Source organism: Ahaetulla prasina, chromosome 1 (assembly GCF_028640845.1).
Source record: "Ahaetulla prasina isolate Xishuangbanna chromosome 1, ASM2864084v1, whole genome shotgun sequence".
NCBI lineage: Eukaryota > Metazoa > Chordata > Lepidosauria > Squamata > Colubridae > Ahaetulla > Ahaetulla prasina.
The window spans coordinates 218,570,489-218,597,339 of record NC_080539.1 but is presented as its reverse complement, the minus strand read 5'-3'; the positions used below and the strand labels follow the sequence as shown (position 1 = coordinate 218,597,339).

Here is a 26,851-nt window from a genome sequence, read left to right as displayed (position 1 = left end):
GCATAAGCGCAAGCTGAAACCACAGAAATTAAAGGTACAAGACTACCAAGGGAATCGCATCCCTGTTCGAGGGTAACGTCCGTCCACGTCGAGTATGGACAATACAAGAAAACTCTGCCCATCACCATAGTCGATGGGACCCTGCCAAGCTTGTTGGGACTGGACTGGTTCCGAGCATTGGGCATGGGAGTGACTGGAATCTTCAGAAACGAAGTCAACCTCAAAGACGCACTCATGAAGGAATTTGGGGCGTTTTCAGAGACTGCCTGGGCAAGTACACGGGACCCCTATTTCTTTTAACTTAGACCCCAAGTTGCCCTATCCGTCTAAAGGCTAGGAGGGTCCCGTTCGCCCTAAAGCCCAGGATTGACCGGGAACTGGACAAGCTAGTAAACCAGGGAATTCTAGTGCCAGTTGACCATGCTAAGTGGGAGACCCCTATAGTCACCCCAGTCAAACCGGACGGGTCGGTCCGGTTGCGCTGACTATAAGGCAACGCTTAACAAAGCGTTGCAAAGAGTGCTTACCCGTCCGGTGGTACAGCACTTACTGCACTCAATGGGGCAAGGGCAGGTTTTGCCAAGCTAGACTTGGCCCAAGCCTATCAACAGCTGCCTGTAGATAGCAGCACAGCCGAGCGCAGACAATTGTGACTCACAGAGGGCTTTTAAGTGTACCCGGTTACAGTTTGGGGTTAGTGTGGCTCCAGGGTTATTTCAGAACCTAATGGAGCGGCTATTGCAGGACTACCAGGGTGGTACCATACTTTGACGATGTACTGGTATCCGCTGAGAATCTAGAGGAATTAGGGGTAAGGCTGCGAAAAGTTTTGGGCATTTTCCGGTCTGCGGTCTCAAAGTTAAACTGAACAAATGCCAGATCGGGGTTGAATCTGTGGAATTCCTGGGCTACCGGATAGACAGGAAGGATTCACCCACTGAAAGCAAGGTACGGGCCATCAGGAAGGCCCCGGTTCCAAAGAACAAAACGGAGTTACAGGCATTTTTAGGTCTGGTCAACTTCTACGCGGTATTCTTAAGAAATAAGGCAACAGTAGCCGAGCCGCTGCATAAATTACTAGCAAAGACGGCTGCATGGTCTTGGGGAAAGGCGGGAGCTAGGGCATTCAAGGGTAAAGAATCTCCTATCGAGTGATAGCCTCCTTATCCAATACAATGGCACGCTGCCATTAGTGTTAAGCTGCGATGCATCTCCCTATGGGGTGGGGCTGTGCTCAGCCACAGGTTGCCAAATGGCACAGAAGCCCCTATTGCATATTACTCCCGAACCATGTCATCAGCTGAAAGGAATTATAGCCAGCTTGATAAGGAAGCCTTGGCTATAGTCTCCGGAGTAAAGAAATTCCATGAATATGTATTTGGTCGTGATTTGAAATCATCACGGACCATAGACCTTGCTAGGTCTGTTGGCAGGCGACCGCCCAACGCCCGTGGCACTTTCGCCCAGACTGACCCGATGGACTATCTTCCTGGCAGCGTATTCTTACAAACTACTACACCGGCCAGGAAGGAATTAGGGCATGCAGGCGCCCTGAGCAGATGCCCGTTACCAGAGACTATCGAAGACCCCACTCCGGGGACACCAGTTCTGCTAATTGACTCTTTGGACTCTGGCCCAGTCACATCCAAAGAGGTGGCTCGGGCTTCAGCAAGGACATTACAATAAGGACTGTAATTGGTTGGGTACAAAGAGGTTGGCCGCTGCGGGCAGCGTTTAAAGAGTTTGTAAAAACGTGGGAACTCTCAGCTCAAGGGGGTGCCTGCTATGGGGGATCGAGTGGTGATCCCGGAGAAATTGAGGAAAAGGTATTGGAGCTCCTTCACGAAGGCCACCCAGGGATCGTGAGAATGAAGGGTCTAGCGAGAAGCTATGTGGTGGCCCTTAATGGACATGGAAATTGCTGAAAGGGTAGGAAATGCCAGGCCTGCCAGGAGTCCAGACCGCTACCCCAACGGCCCCGATTCGGGAATGGGAGAGACCCCAGGGCCCTTGGTCTAGGATCCATATCGATTTTGCGGCCCTTCCACGGCCAAACCTTTCTGGTAGTAGTCGATGCCTACTCCAAATGGCTGGAAATCATTCTCATGAGATCCATGACAGCCGAGGCCGTGATTTCAGTCCTCGGCACCTATTTGTAACCCACGGGTTGCCCGACACTTTAGTCTCCGATAACGGCCCGCAATTCACGGCAACCCAGTTTGAGGGGTACTTGGCAGAGGAGGGCATCCGACATGTCCTCTCGGCGCCTTTCCACCCTGCGACGAACGGCCTTGCAGAACGTTTCGTTCGAAGCGCAAAGGAAGCATTGTCCAGAATCAGGCCAGGCGATTGGCAAACAAAAATCGATACATTCCTAGCAGTCCAACACAGAACCCCCTGTGTAACAACTGGCCGCAGCCCGGCAGAGCTATTAATGGGTCGGAAGCTTAGGTGCCCACTAGACCGTTTAAACCCAAACTACACACCAGACGGTTACAAAGGGCTGCGGTAAAACAAGAGGGATGGCAGTAGGCGACCTAGTGTGGGCACACAACTACAGCGAGGCCCGACCTGGTTAGCAGGAAAAATCCTAGAGATAACAGGACCAAAATCATATCTAGTAGAGATAGAGGATGGCCGGGTATGGGCGCCACATAGACCAAATAAGGAAACGATAACCGTAAATCAGAATCAGACGAAACAGGCCCTGACTATTCAATGTGTGAATCCACAGCTGACTCAAACCCGGGGCAAACGCGGGACTTATCTGAGTTCCAGGAGGTCCAGCGACGCCAACCGGTTCCTCCTGAAAACAGCAGGGACGACTCTGCCAATAATCCAGGGCCGGATGGCCTAGAGGAGGAGCTGAGAGGAACAAACAGTCCCTCCGGTCAGCTCGACTCACTCCCAGAAAATGAATTGCGCAGGTCCGAAAGAGTCAGGAGACGCCCAGTCTACTTGCGTGATTACGTAGAAAAATAAGATGTTAATTCTATGTAAATGTTGGTAAAGTGTTCTCTGGGAGGGAAGGAGTGTAATGTATCTTTAAGAGTTTGGAGGGAAAACTGAGCGGGAAAAAGCACGTTGCTGATTGGACGAAGCCTCTGGCTAAACTGTATATAAAGAGAGGGTTTTCCCAGCCCGGGTCGCTGGGTTCACCATATAGTAAAGAGCTGTTGTCACTATCCTGGTCTCCTGCCTCGTTATTGCCCGAATCTAACAATAGCCCTCTCTTGCCGTGGTAGAATTCAAATAATTTAACAACCGGTTCTCTGCCCTAATAACCGGCTGGGTGGGCATGGCCATGGTGGGTGTGGCCAGGGGGTGTGACAGACAGAACTTAGCCTCCTGAACCCCCTGGAAGCAAAAATGGGCTTGGGGGGGTGCGCACCGCACCCACCCACCTTGTGCTCCATTTTGGGCCTAGGAGGCCTCCCTGAAGCCTCCTGGGCATCGGAAAGACATTTGTTAAGTGAGTTTGCATTTTTACGTGCTTTCGAAACTGCTAGGTTGGCAGAAGCTGGGACAAGTAACGGGAGCTCACCCTGTTACACGGCAGCACTAGGGATTCGAACCGCTGAGCTGCCGACCTTTTATGAAGTTATGAAGTTAGAAAGTGCAATTAGCTAAACTGGGCAAAGAATATCAAACTCACCAAGCGTAGTGTGTGTGTGATTACTAGGGGCACACAAATAGCCTCAAGCCCCTGAATTGTGTATCCCAGCAGTTTCCGTCACCGAAGGAACAAGCTGATGTTCAGTTTCCAAAGATCTTCTCTTGGCCTCCCTTGGCAGAAGGAATATTCTCTTTCCACTCTTTGCCCCAACCCCAATTTCATTAACTGGTCCTCGTGTCAGTGAACCTGCCTTTTCCCAGTGTGATAGCTTCAGACAACCCACCATAGCCCTCTCTTGCCGTGGTAGAATTCAAATAATTTAACAACCGGTTCTCTGCCCTAATAACCGGCTGGGTGGGCATGGTCATGGTGGGTGTGGCCAGGGGGTGTGACAGACAGAACTTAGCCTCCTGAACCCCCTGGAAGCAAAAATGGGCTTGGGGGGGTGTGCGCACCGCACTCACCCACCTCGTACTCCATTTTGGGCCTAGGAGGCCTCCCTGAAGCCTCCTGGGCATCGGAAAGACATTTGTTAAGTGAGTTTTGCCCCATTTTACAACCTTTCTTATCACACTTGTTAAGTTAACCATTCAGTTAAGTTATTAAAAAGATGGTTATTTACCTGGGAGCCAAAATGGGGTGCATGGGGACTCCTGGAAGGGGCTGGGCCAGCTAGCAATTTAACTACCGGTTCGCCTGAACTGGTCTGAACCGCTTGAATCCCACCACTGCTCTCTTGTTTGACCTGAATCATGAAGGCATGACGAAGGATACCCTTTTCTCTTCAAGGAGCTCAGGTTATGGAAGATTACCCGCAGAGGTTTGCTTTTTGATGAGCAAGAAAGACAACACTGCGGGATCTGTTTAGGGATCACAGCTACTAGCCCTGGCACAGGAATAATTTACGGGAAATTCTGCAATCACCCCATCTCTATGGTATATTGTAATATTATCTAGTTAGTGGCGAGAGGAGGAAGAGGAGTAGAAGGAGGGCGAGGAGGAAGAGAGGTTGTGTTTTTAACTGGGCCTTTCACATTAAAATGCTTCTACGAGTAGTCCTCGATTTACAACGGTTCATTTAGTGTCCGTTCAAAGTTACAATGGCACAGAAAAAAGCGACTTGCGACCATTTTTCACATTTTCGAGTCTTGCAGCATCTGCACGGTCATGTGCTCAAAATTTGGATGCTTGGCAACTGGTTTTTATTTAAGACGGTTGCACTGCCCCGGGATCACGCAATCCTCTTTTCTGACCTTATGACAAGCAAAGGCAATGGGGAAGCCAGGCTCACTTAACAATCGTGCTACCGACTTAACAACTGCAGTGATTCACTTAACAACTCTGGCAAGAAAATGGGACAACGTTCACTGAACAACTATCTGTCGTGTCCCACTCCTCCGCTGACGGCCGGGTCAGGGAAATCCGAATCAGGCATGCCTCCTAGCAAAGTCCTCAGGGCAGGCAGGAGACCAGAAAGTGACTTCAGCAAGATATGTTTAGACTTTGCCTGACTCAGAGAATGCCAGAAAGCAGGTCCTTTATATAGGCCATGGGGTGTGGCTCCATGACTCAGCACTTATCCAGGCCTGCCCCTCCCTTCCTTCTGTTGCCTCCGTCTATCAAGTCTTCTGACGCGAGGGTCACTCCAGTCGGCAGCTGTTGGCAATTGACCTCCCTCAGGCTCACATGCTGTGGAGGAGGGGGAGGGGTCTAGTTGTTCCGTTTGCCTGGGCATGGAGCCAGAGCTGGGGGCTGGAGATACTTCCTCCTCTTCAGCCTGTCTAGGCATGGAGCCAGGGCTGGGGCCGGGAGGCATACTAGGACATTCCTCCATGTTCGGAAGCAGATAAGAAGGCCCCGGCTGTGGTGAGATCGGACGAGACACAACACTATCTCGCTTGGCAACAAAAATTTGGGGCTCAAATTGTGGTCATAAGTTGAGGACTACCCGTAATTCTTATTGCTGCTTGCATTTTGTCTCTGAACTTCTCTCTGGAAAAAGGCATTTATATAAGAAAAAAAAGGGCCTCCTCCTGTGCTAAAGCGTACCATGAATTTTTGCAGCATCTGTATGTAGGAGCATCCATCAGAGCTTGCTGTCTACATCAGAATGAGCACACATCACAGCACTGTGTGAGCCGTGGTTAGAATGCAGTACTGCAGGCTACTTCTGCTGCCTGCCAGCTGCCAACAGTCTGGCAGTTCGCGTCTCAGCGGCTCAAGGTTGACTCAGCCTTCCACCCTTCCGAGGACCCAGATTGTTGGGGGCAAAATGCTGACTCTGTAAAACCACTTAGAGAGGATTGTAAAGCACTGTCAAGCGATATGTAAGTCTAAATGCTATTGCTATTGTGCCCTAAGCGCCATTGCTTTGGGTCATACACACAGTGCCAAAATGCAGGTCCAAAAGAAGTCATTCTTGCATCATGACATCACTACGCTGCTTTCATCATTCTGCCTCCCCCTGCCCACCATACAGACAATGCCATCCATGCATGCTATTTGGTTTGTTAAGTCTTTCTTGGTCCATCCGTAAAGACATACTTGCATTTAGGAAGCTCGCTTTCATCCAAGTAGCATGTTCCGCCATACATACACCTGCAGGCCGGGGGCATTGTTGGTGGAGATTCAATAGCTATGAAAAACGAAAGATATGCATTATATATCTATGGAGATTCTCAGTCATCCAGGTCATGGTGGTCCCAAAGGTGCTTTTACAAAAGGCAACTGGACTTTCTGGTTTTTTCTTTGAAGATGTTTCGCTTCTCATCCAAGAAGCTTCTTCAGCTCTGATTGATATGTACACAACGTCATCTATCTCCAGTCCACAACACAATCCTTTCAACAGTTCCAAGAGTGATCCATTTGCATCACTCTGGTGACCCTGATGACACAGATAAACCTCCAGCTGGCCTTAACAATTCGCTAAAAGATTATAAATGATCAGTGGTCTGCAAGGAATATAAATCCTTCCATTCCCCACTGTCCTGTTGCAGCTGAAGAAGCTTCTGGGATGAGAAGTGAAACATCTTCAAAGAAAAACCAGAAAGTCCAGTTGCCTCTTGAAAAAGCACCTTTGGGATGACATGCATTATACCAATCCTGTAAACCGTGATGATTTATCCACTGCCAATAACTCTGAAGAATCAGCATTTATTTATTTATTTATTTTTGCCTAAGACAAGATTCTATTTTCTGTTCATGACGATTATATGCCACTTTCTCTTTTGTAAACAGTATTTTACAAAAAACATATTTCTACCTTGCTACATGCCTATCAGTAAAATATAATCACAAAACAGCAATATTTGAGGTCAGCCAACGGTGAAACTAACCAACAAATAACCTTGAATCCACCCTTTTCTTCAGCTGGTGAAAATAGCATACCCAAGGGATGTATCTTCAAACTGCTTCTATTGGTAGCAGTTTGTGTAAGAAGCTTGTGTGTAAGAAAGTGATTTCTGCCAATCTCCCTTCCCTTGGCTGTCCCCAGCTTCACTTCCCTAACGTGTCCCTCGCCTTTTCAGAGCATATTTACAATGTGCTAGGGAGACAAGCTATACTTCTTCCATTCTGACAACAAAAGACTGTCATGTTTAATTCCATTTTTTTAAAAAAAGTATTTATTTAAAAGAAGACTTACTTCAAGAACATCTTCTGCCAGCATACAAACAAAATAGATCAGTAAGTCATCAAAACTAAATAAACTATTTGATCGCTGCTATGTGTAAAGGTTTTCTTTTGAAGAATTACTCTTCTGATATGTGTACCAAAAATACATATATGCAACAATTAGTGTGATGTATCAGTCAGAAAACACCATGAAAATGCTTAAAGGAATTTTATAGCACATGACAGAAAGTGATTAAAATAAGAAGTGAAATGTTCTCCAGGTTTCATGAGAAATATCCTCTTAACTCTAAATGCACAATTTTACACAATAGAAACATATATATTGCATTTTTAATTTAGTAGTATCTTGGCTAACTTCATATTTATGAGAAGGTATATACTCTGAGAATATTCACACCAAGGAATGGAGGCAGAAGTAACTGGGAGAAATACATGTTGCTGTTTTAGTTATAAGCACTACACAGTTAGTAGTGAATAGTTCTTTGTTCGCTAGGAGGCCACATTTAATATCTCTTGAGAAGGCAAGATCTCACTGAGCAGCTTCTAAGAAAAACGAGTAGACTGAAGTACAAATATGGGAGGACACTTCCATTATGGTTACTACTTGGATAAAAGTAAAGGTAGAACATTTTCTTTCTTTTTAAAAACTATGTCCAATATATTTTAGGGATTATATGTCCAATATATTTTTGGGATAATATTTTTTGTCATTTAGAATGGTAGAAAACAGCACTGCTACTATGTAATGTATATCTGGGCAGATATAGTATAAGGCATCATCATGTTTCTGAAAGTTCCTGGGGGTGGAGGAATAGTTCTAAATAGAAAATTGTTGCAATGAAAAATATTATGCAGAAGTAATACAAGATGCAGTAATATAAGATTAGATAGAAAATTATTACTTCAATATATTTGAGATAATAATTTTCTATCTAATCTCCTCGCTTTTTGACTGCAGAGAGTTCCTTATTTGAAGGTATAGTCTAAGATGCAACTTCCTTGTTCTTGAAACTAAAATACTGTTTACTCATTACCTTGGTTCTCTATGTGCATCAGATTTTACTCAGTTAACACGCTGTCTCTTCTGAAAAAGGAACATACATGTCCGGTAACTCTCCTTACCTGCGTCACAGTCTTCTGAGCTGCCTTCCACAAAACTAGCACCTTGCGGACAAGCACAGGTATATCCCCCAGGTCTCAACAAACAGAGGTGGCTGCAGATATCTTTGCACGGATTGGATACTGCAGAGACAATAGAAGAGGCATCAGAACACCTTTCGTAAAGACTCAATATGCCAATCAGATTGGAAACATGGGAGCAGCAAGATACGTTCAGAACAGGCACAGTGCTCCTTCGTTTCCCGAATTTGGCTCAGAAACCTTCCTTGGCATTGTATTCCCTTTCCCCTTTTCTTTTTCTCCTTGGTTCCTTCTCTCCTTCCCTTTTCAATTTTAGAGATTATTAAGTTTATATTACTTCTGCATTGGTGCTTTCACTATTTTAACCCGAGTGCACATGACTGAGGGGGAAAAAAAGAACTTTGCTAAATATCATTAAAAATACTTCCCCGGACAAATGTCAGGTTATGGGAAATTACAAAACCCAAAGCTTCCCATTGGCGCAAAGCTTTAAAAAAAGATGAGGAGGCAGACATTCATGCCGAATATTCCCAAGTAAGATAAGTGAGCATCACCAGGTCTGCACTAAATTAGCGGCATGAGATCATTTCTTGTCCTGGGAGCAACGTTGACTCTTCCTTCGTTTTCTATTTTATTCAACTGAAGATTAATTACCAGATATTTTAACACATATTCCAATTCCTACCTCCTAAGCGAATCTGCCTTGCCTACAAAGCATCAAAAGACAAGGACATGGGCCATTCTATTGCTATGATGGCGGTGAAGGCAAGAAATGATCTCATTCCTGTCTGTGCAAGCAAAATATGATGAGCGAAGGGCATTCGGCAGTCATAAAATAAATGCAACATACTTCCTCTCATACAAGCAGCTCCTTGTATGGTTTGAGATACCCAATGCCTTTCTTCCTTTTTAGCCTTTTTCATAATGACTGCAATAAGAGACACTGACATGGATAAAGTAAGAAACTTTGTAAGAAATTGTGGATGCCAAATGCTCCTCAGGAAGTAACCTGAGGGGTGGGGAGAAACTCCTATATTCCACAAGATGGAAAAAAACATGCCTGTCTTTGAAAACTATCTCTGATCCTATGAGTAGGATCCTATGTCCTGTGTCGATGGAGAGAAACTGATAAGGGCAAGAAACAAAAAGGTTTGAATTTCACATCACCTTGCTTGAATTTGTGATTTGGTCCATAGATTTCTGAGATTTGGAAAGAGAGCTAGGAGAGGCCAAGTTTTTGTTCTGTCAAGTGCTTCCTCCTACCCTTTTAATGTACTTCAAAGAAACAAAGTAAACTATGTACAGTGATGTCAAAGTCTAGATTCATACACCCCTCTAAGCCACAATGTGGTTTTGTCAATTTATGGCTTACTGTACACTGTGTAAAGTCAGCCAGTCATGGCTTAGAAAACCACAATTATAAAAATGAATTGAGGAATCCAGTTAATATCCAAGTTGCTGAAGGCCTCCACCAACTCCAGTTTCAAGCTATCATTGATATCAAGCATGGAGAGATTTGCTCATTAACAAATGATGATTCATTTCTTCAAGTGTATCACATTTATTTGGGTATAACACAGGGGTGAAATGTAAAATTCGTTACTACCGGTTCTGTGGCTGTGGCTTGGTGGGTGGGGTAATGTGACTGGGTGGGCGTGGCCACTTTTTTTTTTTACTTTTAAAAGCATTTTTTCTACAACCTCTTCAACCAAAGAGGTTGTTAAAAAAATGCTTTTACAAGCCTGTGATGATCAGGCAACTCAGCTGGGATCGCCAGAGGAAAAAAAGCTTTTAAAGGGTTCTGACGATCCCAGCTGAGTTGCTTTTAAAAGGTACTGGCGATCAGGCAACTCAGCTGGGATCGCCAGAGGAGCCATTTAAAAGCTTTTTTTTTTACAACCTTAAATGCTTTTAAAGGGTTCTGATGATACCAGCTGAGCCGCATGATCATCAGAGGATTTTTTTTATTTTTAAAAGCATTTTTTCGGCCGAAGAAAAAATGAATATGAATGAATATTTTTTATGAATGAATATTTTAATTTGTATACCGCCCTTCTCCCGAAGGACTCAGGGCGGTGAACAGGCAGATAAAATACAGATATACACAATAGTTAAAAACATCCCTTAAAAAACTAATTTAAATTTGCCCAAATGTTAAAATAACATACTCCCGCATAAAATTATAAAACTTTAAAAACCCATAAATTCAATTAAAATTTAGAGATAAAAATCAGGCTAGTCCAGCCATACGAAATAAATAAGTTTTAAGTTCACGGCGAAAGGTCCTAAGGTCAGGTAATTGTCGAAGTCCGAGGGGAAGTTCGTTCCACAGGGTCGGAGCCCCACAGAAGGCCCCCCCGCTGGGGGCCGCCAGTCGACACTGTTTGGCTGACGGCACCCTGAGGAGTCCCTCTCTGTGGGAACATACCGGACGATGGGAGATAGAGGCCGGCAGTAGACGGTCCCGTAGATAGCCCAGTCCTAAGCCATGGAGCGCTTTAAAGGTGGTAACCAATACCTTGAAGCGCACCCGGAAAACAACAGGTAGCCAGTGCAGTCTGCGCAGGATAGGTGTTATGTGGGAGCTCCGAACTGCTCCCTCAATAACCCGCGCAGCCGGTTATTGCTTTTAAAGTAAAAAAAACAAAACACTCTGATGATCGCGCGGCTCAGCTGGAGCGGCGGGCGGGGAGTAGGGATTTTTGCTACTGGTTCTCTGAACCACCTGCTGCCATCGCTACTGGATCGGGCAATCTGGTCTGAACCGGGAGCATTTCACCCCAGTATAACAATTCATACATCAAAGAGAGGTCATTTACCTGACTGGTTGTATCTGTGTTGGTGATAGATCCGGACTTGAGTGAGCCATGGGTTTATGGTTAACAGTTTGACTTTTTCTCCATTTCCAAACTTGTCTTTTTTCCAGACTTCTCCTCTTTCTTTCGATGTCCAATACAGATGACCTTCGAACACATCAAGGCTATATGGGCTGCTGACTTCGGGGTTAAGTAAAAGAGATAAGACCAGCAACGCTGTTATTCTAAGTATTATTATAGAAACAATAGCATTGTTCTCTTAGCATTTCTCTGTGCATTTGCATTAGTGGATATTAACAGATTCTGGAAATTGAAATATCTCAAATTTTCTGTGGAATTTCACAAGTACTAAAAGCTTGTTTAAATACATGTCAGAGTTTTCTTCATAAACCATCTCTGTTTAAGATGGAGATAATTGCGATAATATGCTATTCATGCTGACTTTGCTATTTGAAATTAATGAACGATTTATTAATCCTCAGAATGGTATCAAATTTTACTCACTGTAAAATTTTCCCTTGAACAGTCTCCATATGTTTTAAATATGAAATATTTTGAAAAATCAGTTCAATCCATGATAACTTTAATAAATTAGAACAGATTTGAATTCAGGTTCTGGTGATTTTATGGATATGCCCGTGTAGTTTTCAAAATACTGTGTCAGTTCTGAGATGTTCCCCATTTCCAAATTGCTAGGCTGTCTCTCCCTCCCCCCCCCCCAAATATCTACTCTGCAACTCTTCTTCCTATCTCCCAAGGTCATTCTCACATACCATCACATTACCCAAATCTGATTTGCTCAGCCTTTTTGCAGTAAATTAAATTCGGACAGATGCTACATACCTCCATGTAAAACAGCCTTTCTATCTGTTCCATCAAACTTCATAGATTCAATTAGATTTTCCTTCTCGTCACTCCAGTAGATCCTGTCACTGTTCAAATAATCAATAGAAAGTCCAGTTGGCCAGCCAAGATCTTCAGAAACCAGTGTATTCCTCTGCTGTCCATCCATCCAGGCACTTTCAATTTTTGGCTGCCTTCCCCAATCAGTCCAATACATTAACCTAAAAAAGCCAAACAAGCAACTATTAATTATTTGTTACACATTTTCAAAGCCATCTAGAACAGAAGAAAGAGAAAGAAATTTTGAGCCAAAATTGTAAGAAATGCATTATTCCATATTGCTTATTGTCACAATTATTTTTATTATTTTTTTGCACTCAAGTCAGAAGCACCGAAGTGCTTCCGGGTTGAAAATACTCACCCAAGCTTAGGGTTGACTGCTATGGCAGCTGGCTGATCCAGCAGAGAATAGATTAACCATTTCCGATATCTCCCATCAAGTTTTGCCACCTCTATTCTGTTTGTCCCAGAATCAGTCCAATAAAGGTGCCTAATTAAGAAAGAAAATGCATAACTCTTTGAGTCATGTTTAACATTAGATTCCTAAATATTTATTTGTTAATCTTCCTTCTATTGACCGTTGTTTCCTCTTCCTTATATTTAACTCAATTGGCCTGAATCAGGCAGTTTTCAAATCAGAATCTATTCAACAAGATTCCCCTGCTGTGAAACCCCAAAAATTGCACTGCTAACATTTCATCAGATTATGCCAGCACAATTTCTTGGGAATGTTTTCTTGAAAATAAAGGGAAAAGTGTGTTTATTTTCTAATAAGTTTAATAGGCCAATTAAATAAGAACACTTCAAATGTCCACTGAGCATGAAAAATGGCCAGAGAGTAAGATTCTGATCCTGTTATATCATAGCATCACTATCTTGTTCATGCCAGCCTTCAGAGGCAATAAATACTAATTAATAACTTTAACAATGAAAATAACAAATACAGACCCACAAAAGTTTACCCACCTCATTCATGAGCCAAGAAATTATGCCAATCTGCATTCAAGAATTATTTTACACAGGGGGAAATATAACTCAGTAATTTTGAACTAAGATGTGTGTGTGCGCGTATTTCTGAAGCCCTTTTATCTAACTTTTGCACTTACCTGCCAACCCAATCCACTGCTAAACCAACAGGACTGACCAAGTATCTAAGGTTCAGGTCAACTTCTTTCACAGGATTATTTCCACTGCTTTCAAATGTGGGGATATAAGCACGTTTGATGGAACCAAATTGTGATCCACGTCCAAGAATGCTGTAGTATACAACACCTAGAAGAGTTCAGACCTCTCTTTATATTTGCACTGGAAAAAAACATTGCTTAGTGGGACAATGCTGGGTTTCTAACATTTCAAATACGGGATTGAAAGAAGCATGCAGTAACTCAGCTCACACATTGTGCAAAGTATACATTGGTTTAATTTTGATACAGCATGATTTGTTCAATGCATTACAGTTTAATAAACCTGGCTTAACATTATTTTTGAATCAGTTCACCAATTCTGTTAGGTTGAGAAGAATTGATCCAACTGAATGCCTTTTAGGCATTTTTTTTAAGCCTCCAACTTGCTGACTATCTGCAAAATACTCTCAGGCTTAAACTGTAGCAATGGATATGTATATCATTCACCCATTTTTGTTGGGTTCAGCAGGGCAGGGCATGGTTTAAAGCCCTATGAACCAAAGATCAGCATTGCTGGTGCTAAGCAATTTAAGTGTCCATTTGCAGAAACTCTTGGAACTACTTCAAAGAGGTATGCTATCCTGGAACAACAAGAAGTATTTCAACAGACATCTTGTAAAAATTAACAACCTGGAAAACATCTCTTTATAAATGGATAACTAGGCTGTCAGGCTTCCTAATTTTTAATATACTAATTCTTAATTAGTATTTGGTCCTTTGGGAGTCAGCTTACTAGATGACCACAAGTCCGCTTTTCTATATTTTATCCTAATGCTGCTTTAGCAAAATCTAAACCAAACAGCCATGACTGTATCCAATGCTAAAATCATGCCTCCCTAAATGACATTTGTAAGAGAAAGAAAGAGATCTCATTGGTCCCTACAGAATGGTTTCTTCAAGTATTATATATTGCTAAACCAGAAATGATAGAAACTGACAACAAGATTCTTCTCTGTTTCCTGCAGCAAGTTTACTATATACTTTAGAGTAAGTTTAAGATGATAGATAGATAGATAACTAGCTAGCTAGCTAGCTAGATAGATAGATAGATGGGAGATGGGTGGCATAAAAATATAATAAATAAATATTTAAGTCTAATTTGCAAATGATTCATAATATTACATTTTACAAAAGTTCTTACAAGCTACAATCATGTCTACTTAATAGATAAGGAACTTAAAACAGTACATGCCTATAACTTAATGAATCCATGGAAAACAAATTCTGAAGTTATTTCTCTGCTAGTAAGAAACACATACATACACACACACACACACACACACACACACACACACACACACCATGGCTACATCATTGAAAAGAGCCTTCTGTTGTAATGTGCAAAACCTAAAACATACTTAAGCCAATTCCTTCAGGATCCCAATGATAGTCTACTGCTTGAATGTGTTCCTCATTTTCAATATAGTCTGAATATTGCTCAGATGACATGTTGTATCTCCGAATACGGACATTATCAGGGAGAAGTAAGATTGGTGGGTTACCTAAAAGAAAAAAGAAAACACTACGTTGTTGTAACTCAGCAATTCAAACAAAAAAAGGGATTTTTAAAGCATCTGCTTGTAATTTACTTTCTATAAAGCATTTTGGTTATAAGATGTAGCACAATTAGCTATAAAACTCAGAGGCTGTTTTTGGTAATACTCTTTCTAGTGTTAAAATATTTATTATGTTGTAGCCTTCTTGTTATCCATAGATAAGCTTGTTAGTATATTTTTATAATTAGGATTGTCAAATCAATGGCATGCCAGATGTTGATTGACACCTTGAATGTGTCCTAGCTAGCCTGGTTGATAGGGAAGGATGGTAACAGTTGTAATGAAACAACCTCTGGAAGGTTTTAATTGAAATGCAGTGAAATGTTTCACTTTGTCTCTCTGAACAGGACATTCCTAATAAACAACTTTAAAATTGGTTTCCATTTCAACATCCCCTTATCATTCAGTAAGGCGAATAGGTGTTTGAGAAACAGGGATAGAATATGTTCCAGTATTTATAATGGAGGCTTGAAGCCTGGCCTTAGACTAAAATAATTTCCAGGAAATCCTATTTTAAATAGAGATGGCTGGAAGACGAACTGTGTTAGCTTATATAATAAACTAAACACAGACACTTGTAGTGCTTTCCAGACAAATACGTTTTATTAGGGCATTAGCTTTCACAAGCAGCAGCCATCTGATTTCCTGTTACAGAGCTTTGACTACATCCTCTCTCTGTAGTTAAAAGTCCTGTAGGAAGCTCTTTGATATTGTCCCATCTTGATTGTTGATGAAGACCTTTGTTGTGATACTGTATGTTCTCACCATAACATCTCTCCTTTTCAATGAAAGGATATATCAATGCCCAATGAACTATCTTGAGCTTTAGCACCTCAATGGAAATAACAGTTTGGATGGAGACCCCTGGCCTTGGGTTGAGTTGGACTGGAGAAGATCGCTCCAGCCAATTAGGTTGGCACCTGTGGTTATTCTCTCTCTCTGATCAGCTTTGTGATCTGTACCCCTCCTGTAAGACGTGCTGGCTATATCCCTGCCCACCCCTACAAAATAAATAATTTCCAGGGAAATCCTGGCTGCTCTTACCATTGGCTGCACATTGCCTTCCCTGCTGATCCCCAACAGATCGAAATCCTTCAGCACAAAAGCATTCATAACTTCCTTTGGAATTCATACAAAGCTGTGGACAAGAGCCGAAGACTTCACATTCGTTGACATCTGAAATCAATGATAAATAAGAGTTTTCATTTTTGTTTAGAACAGAACATAATGCCATGGTTGAGATGTTATTTTCTACTCCGACAGTTGCAATGTTTGGTTCACTTTGATTTCATTTTAAGTCTAAGCCAGACAAATGATATTAGGTTTGCATTGACAGCATCCTTCCAGCAGAATCTCTCCCCCAGCTGCCCTTCAATAATCATCTCAATTTGTGTGCATGTTTTTAAGCATAACAACAAGGGCCTCTGGTGGCTCAACAGACTAATGCAGTCTGTTATTAACACAGCTGCTTGCAATTATTGCAGGTTCTAGTCCCACCAGGCCCAAGGTTGACTCAGCCTTCCATCCTTTATAAGGTAGGTAAAATGAGGACCCAGATTGTTGGGGGCAATAAGTTGACTTTGTATATAAATATACAAATAGGATGAAGACTATTGCTAACATAGTGTAAGCCGCCCTGAGTCTTCGGAGAAGGGCGGGATATAAATGCAAATAAATAAATAAACAACAATAACAACAACAGAGCAACAACTTTCAACAATGATCTAAAATATACCATGACATAGGATTTGGCACTATAAAAAGAAAAACAGAACTGAATAAAATAAGTTTGAAGGGAAAAGCACAATATATTGATATTTTGAGGCCTCAAGGTTGCTGAGCATTTCCAAGGTAGAAAACAAAGTATAGATGAAAATTACCATCACAGCTATTCCTGTCCAGGTCATTGGGCTTGTATCCAGACCTGCAGGAACATATAAAGCCTCCTTCATTTAGGTCGGTACAATTGTGTTCACAGATATTTTCAGCACATGTTCTGCCTGTTCCGGGATCTTAAAGAAAAAGAGTTGGAGAGGGAGACGTAAGTTTTGATCAGTAAGGATAAAAGAATTACAATTCATAGCATTTTTCCTCAATTTCCCTTTGGCTTTATCCTATTCTTAAAGAAAATAACCTTTGAAATAAAAAAAAAATCACAAAGCAATTTTGATTGAAAATACCATTATTACTAAGGTAATAGTGTTGTGGGTGATCGTTGCACTTTGGGGGCAGAAAACAATTGCAGCTATTTTAAGAAGCACCCATAATTATGCTTTACAAAGAAGTCATCCATTAATTAACAGTGAATCCTTTTCAAAACATTTAGGCTCCGATCCATTTTAGAGTTAACTCATGTATAGTACCAGGTTGCTCCATAGCGATGGTGCTGAAAGGAACACCTTTCCTTTCAAATGGCATTTTAAGGAACTTTGGTTAAATTGTCATCACCCAAAAAAAAATCAATGGATTAAAAAATTCTAACTGATGTTGATGAGCAGCAGACTGTAAAGTCCTATCGCTTTTGACTCCTCTTTTTTTCCAACAACGTATTTTTCCTCTTCTCCTTTCTTCTGTTTTTATTTACAATGATTATAGAAGACTACCAACTCCCAGCAGTTTGCAAAGATGTCAAATCCATAAAACCACTATAAAATATCCCAATAATACAACTCCTGATAGCTGGGCTTTATTATTATGCCTTAAATATCTGAGGCTCTAAAAAAATAAGTTGGTGTTCATTCTATTAACCTTAATGGGAGAAAAACCTTTGATATACAGTACAGCACTCTTTTATTTTTTTATTTTTTTAAAAAAAATATTTTTAAACAAATAATTCATCATTAATTAATCAGTGTAAAATCTGGGTAAATTTTTTTGTGTCATCATATTCAACATTTATCATTTCTTAGTACATATTTATCTTTCTTCTTACATTTAAATTTAATGTATTACAACATATTTTTCCCATGTTTCTTATTTTTACATTGTCTATTGTCTATATTCAGGCTCTATCCATTGATAAAATTGCCCCCAAATTTTGTAATACTCCAATTCTTCCTTCCCTCTAATTGCTAATGTTAATCTACTCATTTCTGCACATTCTAATATTTTCTTAATTAGCTCTCCCTTTGTAGGAATTTTTTCTACTTTCTAATTTTGTGCAAATACCATTCTTGCTGCCGTTATTACATGTATAATCAAATATGTATTTTCTTTACTGAATTTCTCTGGTAAGATACCCAACAGGAACAGCTCTGGTTTAAGATCAATGTGTTGCTGTATCTTTTTCTCTAGCCATATTCAAATTTTTGCCCAATAATTTCTCACTTCTAAATTAATTTAAAAAAATCATCTCCCCAACAGAAACAATAAAAGAGTGCTGTACTTTAAAAAAAAAATCCAGAAGTACAGCACTCTTTTATTCTTTCTGTTGGAGCCGTGATTTTTTTCTTAATTACATATACACAGCTGTGACTATATTTTAGCTGTTCCCCATTAGTTACACTCAGTTATATTGATTAAAAGAAGCACTTTATTTAAAATCACTGGCAGGTTAAAGGTTCTTTTCCTTCTTAGTTTGCTTCGAATAAATAAGCTGGAAGGATAAAGGGGTTAATGCAGAGGGAGCATAGTTCACTATAATTTGAGGCAATCTTTCATAACTCAGTTCCTCCTCAATGTTTCACTTTTCAGCATCCATAAATCCCCCAATGGCATGGCCCAAGGATTATAGGATATGTCATTTGGGGAGCACCAGGTTACCGAATGCTGTTTTAAATTGTGTCAGGAAGATTTAAAAAAAAAACACCTGCATTTAAGTTTCAGCTGCTGGAATGGTGTTACCCAGTGGTGGGATTCAAGTAATTTAGCACCTAGTTCTCTGTCCTAATGACTGGGTGGGTGGGCATGGCCATGGTGGGTGTGGCCATGGGGTGTGACAGGCAGCAACGCCCCCCCTGCACCCCATTTTGGGCCTACGAGGTCTTCTTGAGCCAAAATGGGGTGCGTGGGGACTCCTGGAGGGGGCAGGGCAGGAAGGGGTGGGGCCAGCCAGCAATTTAACTACCGGTTCACCGGACCTGGCTGAATCCCTCTACTGGTGTTACCAAAATAAATGAAATAGGATAGAGAAAGGATAGAGGCATCATGTTGTGCCTCATCCGCCCCACTCACCGCAGCCGGACCCCTCCCATCTCCTGTTATCTAAGCCAGAGACTGATAGTGAAGAAGAATGGCCTGGCATGCCTCCAACTCCCAGCCCTGGCACCATGCCCGGACAGACTGGGCAAATAAACCTCCCCACCACAGCGTGTGAGCAAGAAGCCAGCCATGAGCTAGAATTGCTGGCAGCTGACAAAACGTGGACAGATCCCCGCTTCCAGAGAATGGAGTGGCGACGTCAGCCAAAGGAAGGGAGGGGCAGGCCTGGATAAGTGCTGAGTCATGGAGCCACACCCCATGGCCTATATAAAGGATCTGCTTTTTGGCATTCCTTGAGTCAGGCAAAGTCTAATCTGGTTGCTGAAATCACACCTTGGATTCCTGCCTGCCCTGAGAACTCTGACAGGAATTTGGCAAAGCTGCAGAGGCTTTGTGGCCACGCTTGATACAGACTTCCCAGACCCGGCCGTCAGAGGAGGAGTGGGACACGACACATCATATTTCAGTGAGATAGATCAGATAGGGAACATTTTCTCTTTTGGGGATTGTTTCACTTCAGTGGATTTCCCCACAACTTTCAATCGCCCTGAAACATAAAGTTTCCACCTTACCCCATCTGAGAAATCCTGCAAGAAAACAACAAAACATAATAATGTCCATGCAACCACAACAATACTCACTGCAGCCGAGCTCATCAAAATGGTTTCCACAGTCGTCATAATTATCACAGACATAATGCAGTGGGATACAATTTCCATTACCACACTTAAATTCTTCAGGAGTGCAAGGCTGGGGAGTAGGTTCTTTGCCTGCATAAAAAAAGACATGCACACTTTGCATAACTTTGTAATCACTGGTAAATTATTATTCTGCAAACTATATGGACAAAGTTAAGAGGGTCAATGTAGGTCCAAGCACCCGAAACTAAGACAACAAACAGCAAATTAATCTGTTCATTCCTGTAGGTCAGATAAATCGATAAACCTACAATGCTCTTCTTTCTCATCGCTTCCATCTCCACAGTCATCCTCCTGGTTACACAACTCCTGGCTGTAGATGCAGCGATTATTCTCACAACGAAAGCGGTGAGGGGGCTCACAGACAACGTCCACTGAAATCGGAAAGGTCACGAGAGTTTAAATATTGTTTATGGGTCACTGTTTCAAAATACTTCCTGAATGTTAGATGGTAGTGCTAAACTAGTAGTAGAATTCATATATTTAAGGAGATGGATCAGTGCAAGCATGTAGCTTCAATTACCTGTAATCGAGAACAAGTATACATTCAGAGACTCACTATCTCATCAGAGTTATGCCATGCTTTGCTGGCTGAGGAACTCTGGGAGTTGAAGTCCACAGGTCTTAAAAGAGCCAAGTTTGCAGACCCCTGTGCCATCCTATTATCTGCAGTTAACATATGGTCAATATTAATTATAGTTAATACCAGGTAGGAAAAGCCTGCAGAACCTGGTTTCTAAATTTCTTTCCCAATCCTGCAAGAGCAGGTCCACTCTGATCCTGGAAGGAAGTTTTGAAGTCCATCTTTCTTTTACTGGTTTTCACCCATTGCAAATTTAGTTCTGCTCTGTTTTGTTTTTGGAGAGCTATCCTGTTGTCAGATAGAGTCCTATGCCCCCTTATTTATACATAAATTGATTTTATCTGAAAACATATATAACCATTCCTACCTTGATCTCAGAGTTTATCATGAGTATGAGTATCTTGATTTTAAAATTTTAATTTGCTTTTATGGGTTTTAAATTTCTGTAAATTTTATAGGGTGTTATTGTATTTTAAATTTTGGCCAATTGAATAAGTTTTTTAAGGGGTTGTTCTTAGTATTGTATGTGCTGTTCTTTTTGTATTTTTGTATTTTATTTTGGCTGTGCACCGCCCTGAGTCCTTCGGGAGAAGGGCGGTATACAAATTAAAATATTATTATTATTGTTGTTGTTGTTGTTGTTGTTTTGTTATTATTATTATTATGAGTAGATCTGAGAAAAGCTTTTTAAGATTCTTTTCAGGTTGACATGAAGAACTTCCAACTCCCTGATTAATTTTCTAACTTACCCCTCAGGCTTGGGAATCTCTGTAATATGCTTAGTATTCTCTGTATTTCATTTACTGCATTATATATCAATTCCCTTATCTATAAAAATGCATATGCCAAAATCAACTAGATCTAAGCATCTGTGCGTTCTCAAAAAGCCCCTTCTCCATGTTATAGAAAAAGCTGATCCTGAATCCAAGAGGAGGTTAGTATATGGGAAGTTAAGTATGTGGTTGCCAATCTATCATTTAAATATAAAATCAATTTCTCAGTTCCAATTTTCTGGCATTTCAAAGACGGATGGTTCCAAAGATAGATTACAGAGTGGGCTTTAAAAACAACAACAGCAAATCTTCAGCTTACAGCAGAACTGAAGTTCTTCATCTGTCCCGTCTCCACAGTCGTCATCGCCATCACATTTCCAGTAGGGCTGAATACAGATGTGGTTCTTGCACTCAAACATTGAAGGCGGACAGTAAGAACCATTTGGATAGCGAGTGGCTGATAAAAAGACATTCAATTTTAATATCATGGCCCTTGTAATACTATGCAAGCAGTTTCTTAATCTTTTTCTTCATACATAATCTCATATGTTCTAGTAAATTGATGTTTTCCCCATTACAAAGATATCCCTTAGTTCCTGGCTTTTAGAGGAGTTTAGTAATAGCAACATCATACAACTTTAATAAAGGATATCTTTTTTTAAAAAACAACAACATTGCTTTATACTGTACTGCAGGGGTCCCCAAAGCCGATACCAGTCCACAGCCCGTTGGGATCTGCGGTTGTTAGGAAGCAGTGGGTGAGCATATGAAGGTCCATTTGCCCAAGCAATAGGCGTGCGTGAGAAATCATCCCCTCCCCGCCCATCACTGCTGCCAGTCAGCAGAGCCGGAAAGATTGGATACCACTGCTGTACTGAGATTGTGTAGAAAAATATAATATGGAGTAGAAACAGGAAAGAATCTTGTTTTTAAAAAAAAAAAAAAAAGTAATCAGGCAGAATAAAGTGTGTACAGGTAGTCCTTGACTTACAACCATTCATTTAGTGACCGTTCAAAGTTACAGCGACACTGGAAAAACTGACTTAAAACTAGTACTCGCACTTACAACCATTGTAGCATTGTGATGGTCACCTGGTCAAACTTCAGGCAGTTGGCATGCATTTATGATGGTTGCAATGGTCCAGGGTCACTTGATCCCTATTTGCAACTTTCCCAGCTGGCTTCCGACAGGCAAAGTCAATGGGAGGGGAGCCAGATTCGCTTAACAATCATGTTATTAACATAGCAACTGCAAGTGATTTACTTAACCACCATGGAACAAAAGGGTAAAATTGGCTGTGGCTCACTCAACAACTTGCTTAACCACAGAAATTCTGGTCTCAACTGTGGTCATGATTCGAGGACTACCTGTATCTGATTTCTTTTGTTCCCGGCAACCTTAAAGTTGAGGAATATAGAGCAGATTTTAGGGATCTGGGAGACTGTATGGGGCAAGGGGGAGAAAGAGTCCTACAATGATGCTGGAATTCTCTTTTTATCATTTCTGCTCATCCTTGACTGCATTCAGTATTTCTTGACATAGGAAAGAAAGATAGCCGTTTATTTCCCCTGCCTCACAAAAGAAGAAGACATGATATTGTAAGGAACCGGCATCAAGTTTCTGCCACAAATCTGAGAACTCACGGCAAGAAGCTTCGTCAGAGAAATCCAGGCAGTCGGCACTCCCATCACACCGAAATTGTTCTCCAATACAGTGGCCACTGTTGCACTGGAAAAAACCCGGGTGGCAGGTCCTTAGTTCTGAAAAGAAGAGTAAATAAGTAGTGAAATCTTTTTTTTTTTTCTTTAAAAGCCATGAGGTGGCTGGTTTAGTTGGGAGGGAAGGAGTGGGAGGCAGAGGGAAAAGGAGAGGGATTTGCATAAAGTCAAAGGAAGGACAAATTCAAACTGCAATACGCACCACAGTCTACTTCATCTGAGTTGTCTTCACAATCATTGTCATGGTCACACAGCCACCGAGAAGGAATGCAGCGCAGGTTTGCACACCGAAACTCACTTTCTGTGCATTCACGAGGACCTTGCAATAAGAATCATTCAAACGCGATGTGAACTTTTGCAGAGTCATTCAGAACAGAATACCTCAATCTGTTGATACTGTTACGTTGCTCACTTGCTAAATTTTTCATTAAAAATATTGGAAATTAATTATGCAGTTTGGAAGGGATAGATTGCCCCAGAGGTGGGTTTCAGCAGGTTCTGACCAGTTCTGGAGAACCAGTAGTAGAAATTTTGAATAGTTTGGAGAACCGGTAGTAAAAATTCTGACTGGCCCCACCCCCATCTATTCTCTGCTTTCCAAGTCCCAGCTGATTGGGAGGAAATGGGGATTTTACAGTAATCTTCCACTGCCACGCCCACCAAGCCAGGCCCACCAAGCCATACCCACAGAACCAGTAGTAAAACATTTTGAAACCCATCCCTGGATTGCCCCCTCCAACCCCCCTCCCCCAATCAAGACATCTGCAAGTAAATGTAAAAAGTATTTTAATACAAAGCAACCAACACTACAGTTTTTTGGGGGTGGGGAAGAAAGAAAAAAGGAAAGCCCTTACTGCAGTTTTGTTCATCGGAGTCATCGCCACAGTCGTCGTTTCCATCGCACTTCCATCGCAGTGGAATACACCGGTGATTCTCACAGCGGAAATCTCCCAAAGGATCACAAGTCAGGGATTCTGCAGAACACACCCGTGCCCAAGACAGAGAGAAATCAATTGCCAGCAACAATTAACACACCCTTCTCAAATGCAACTGGGAAAGAAGAGACGTGCAAATAAGGTTGGTACAGGCAAATAAGGTTGGTACAGGGATGTCGACAGCAGAAACAGTAAACAGTAAAAGACTTTGTTTTTTAAAGACTTTGTGTTTTAAGACTTTGTGTTTGTTAAAAGAAACAGTAAACAGTAAAAGACTTTGTTTTTTAAAGACTTTGTGTTTTAAGACTTTGTGTTTGTTAAAAGAAACAGTAAAAAGTAAAATACTTTGTTGTAAAGTGACTCCTTCAAAGGCATACTTTGAAAAAGAAAAGAAATACAGGTAGTCCTTCTTTAGTGACTGCCTTGTTCAATAATTATGATGGTGATGAAAATGTAACTTTCCAAGCAATCCTCACATTTATAACCTTCACAGGTCTGTAAAGCAAAGGAAATTTAACTCCTGGCAGGCCATTTAACCCCTCCATGCCTTACTTTTTTCCCCTGCACAGACTATTATATTTGTTAACTTAAATCCCCTCCTGTTCATGACTGCCCACTGGTCACATTACTCTACAGTGTATCTTTTAAATACTCATTTCGTTTAAATATTAGCCAGTTTCCTCTCAGCTTTGTATCATCAACTCCAGCCAGTGGTGGGATTCAGCCAGTTCGCACCACTTCGGGACAACCGGTTGTTAACTTTCTGAGCAGTTTGGTGAACTGGTTGTTGGAAGAAATCATTAGGACAGAGAACCGGTTGTTAAATTATTTGAATCCCACCACTGGCCCCAGCCCCTTATACCAAATCACAGACAGAAGTGTTGAACAGTACATGGCCCAGGGCAGAGGCCTGTGGCCTCCACTAGATTGTTCCTTCCTCAAGTGGAGATATTAACTAGTCTTTCAATCAACTACTGTATGAGTTCATCTATAGCAGGAGTAGCATCTTCTACAGCCCTATTTTGCAATTTTATTAAGTAGAGTATTAGGAGATTTGGTTCCCTCCTGTCTTTCAGAATCTCACTTTCAGGATTTCTCTAAGATTACCAAGAAAGGTTTGGCGATCACTTCTGCTTCAGCACCCTCAAATGTAAATCCGTACCAAGTTCCACCTTCTCACTGTCACCCATTACCATCTTAACCACTTTCTCTTAGCAATAGAGCTCCTTGATTTTCTTTTTATTTCAAGCACACTTCGTTTACTATTATGCATAGCCTTTGTGGATTTGTCAAATATTCAGAAAAACTTTAAAAGATAGTCATATATAATTATTTATATCTTGCCTTTATTATTGTTATAAACTCAAGGTGGCGAACATACTAATAATGCTCATTCCTCTTATTTTCCTGACAGCAACAACCTTGTGAGGCGAGTTCGGCTGAAAGAACATGATTAGCTGAAAGTCACCCAGAGAGCTTTCGGGTGGGACTAGAACTCACAGCGTCCTGGTTTCAAGTCTGGCGCCTTAACCATTACACCAAACTGGCTATTCTTTCCACTTAACAAAAATATGCCCAGATGAAAAGATACTCATATATCTATGTTTTAATTCACAGCAAATGAGCACAAATTACACTGCATCTTGAGGGGGAACAGCCGCAATTGAATGTAGACAGTAATAACTAGGTGACAGTTTCAGATAATTTGGACCTTCCCAAGAGAGGAAAATTCAACAATTTCAAATGCTGTAAATGAATTTACCTCCCAGGTCTTTAATTTAAAGCGTTGCTAATGACCTCCCAGGTCTTAAGCAAATGAAAAGCAACCGTTACTGTGACATTCTGCCACTAACAGTCTCATAGAAGCTTTGCTTGCAAGTGGCATGGAAGCAAATATGGGGCTGTCACTTTTTACAAGGCATTGCATTTTGCAGCTCTTAAACCTACCACAGCCTTGTTCATCACTGTTGTCTCTGCAGTCATTGTAACCATTGCAGACAGTCCAGAGAGGGACACAGCGGTAATTGGTCCTACAGCTAAATTCTGTATAATTATCGCATCGATAGGCAGGACCCACTGAAAAAAAAGAGAGAGAGAGAGAAAATTACATGAAATTTTGATCAAATTCTTTATTAGAGAAAATAATAAGCATCACACCAAGGTTATTTTCAAAAATGCGGTAGTAAATAAACGACAACACTAATATAGATATTCATTTTTCAGTTCAATGAAGTGTTTTTCACATAAAGATGCTCAACAAGTGAGACAGTGACTGCATTTATTTATTTTTTAAAGTGTATTATTATGTAGATCAGGGGTGTCAAACTGGATTTCTTCGAGGACTGGATCAGCATTGTAGTTCTCCGCAGGCCAGCTGGCGGAGCAGAGAGACAGGAGATGGAACAGATGAATCCAGCACTACCCTTTCCAGGTAGTGCTGGATTCATCTGCACTGGGTATGGGGGGGTATGGGGTATGGGGGGGCACACAAGCCCCCCCACAGCCCATTTTCGGCCTCCAGGGCTTCCTGTAGCACTCTGCTGTCTGAATATGGGCTGCGGGGGGCGGCATTTTTGGCTGGCAGAGTGCTTCAGGATGTTGTGGAGGCCGAAAACAGGCCATGGGGAGGAGGGGGGCTCACGCAACACCACCACCGCCCCGTGCCCCATTTTGGCTGGGAGAGGCACCGCCTTATAATTGTACTGGCTTAATTCTCTCCTATTAGCATAATATTTTGTCAATAAGTATTCATTATATACCAAAGTTGCTGGGCCCAGATAATTCGGTTCAACAGAACCAAATTCAGGGCTCAACAACTTCGGTATATGCTCAACTCTTTTGAGGTTTAGAGATATCTCTCAGTCTCAAACTAAATCTTTTCCTGATGTGATACATGGATTCAACAGAGTTCTTCATTGATTTAATATAAAATTGCTGAGATGGATTTTATATTACATTTTCCACTCACAGGTGGTATATTATATCTGATTAGAATGGTATTTGAGTCTGACGTTCTTATGCATCAGTTCAGAAATGAGTTTGATGGGGCTGAACCCAGGTACTGTATATAGATACCAGATGGCACTCTAAAGGGT

At 41.5% G+C, this 26,851-nt stretch overlaps 1 protein-coding gene across 1 annotated transcript in view; it reads right to left on the bottom strand.

The window, feature by feature from the left end:
* Window positions 1-5,819: 5,819 nt before the first annotated feature.
* The window catches only part of LRP2 (LDL receptor related protein 2), a 165,928-nt gene continuing 144,896 nt past the window's right edge, over window positions 5,820-26,851 (bottom strand). Inside the window, exons 57-72 of the mRNA XM_058191100.1 lie at window positions 25,704-25,832; window positions 23,676-23,795; window positions 23,024-23,140; window positions 22,747-22,863; window positions 21,422-21,559; window positions 19,998-20,120; window positions 19,690-19,818; window positions 16,729-16,860; window positions 15,893-16,024; window positions 14,651-14,794; window positions 13,215-13,380; window positions 12,470-12,598; window positions 12,045-12,269; window positions 11,209-11,381; window positions 8,372-8,491; window positions 5,820-6,251 (exon numbers count right to left, since the gene is read on the bottom strand). Of these exons, the coding sequence (XP_058047083.1) occupies window positions 6,127-6,251; window positions 8,372-8,491; window positions 11,209-11,381; window positions 12,045-12,269; window positions 12,470-12,598; window positions 13,215-13,380; window positions 14,651-14,794; window positions 15,893-16,024; window positions 16,729-16,860; window positions 19,690-19,818; window positions 19,998-20,120; window positions 21,422-21,559; window positions 22,747-22,863; window positions 23,024-23,140; window positions 23,676-23,795; window positions 25,704-25,832 (2,219 nt within the window). The 3' untranslated portion in view covers window positions 5,820-6,126. The remainder of the gene's footprint in view (window positions 6,252-8,371; window positions 8,492-11,208; window positions 11,382-12,044; window positions 12,270-12,469; window positions 12,599-13,214; window positions 13,381-14,650; window positions 14,795-15,892; window positions 16,025-16,728; window positions 16,861-19,689; window positions 19,819-19,997; window positions 20,121-21,421; window positions 21,560-22,746; window positions 22,864-23,023; window positions 23,141-23,675; window positions 23,796-25,703; window positions 25,833-26,851) is intronic.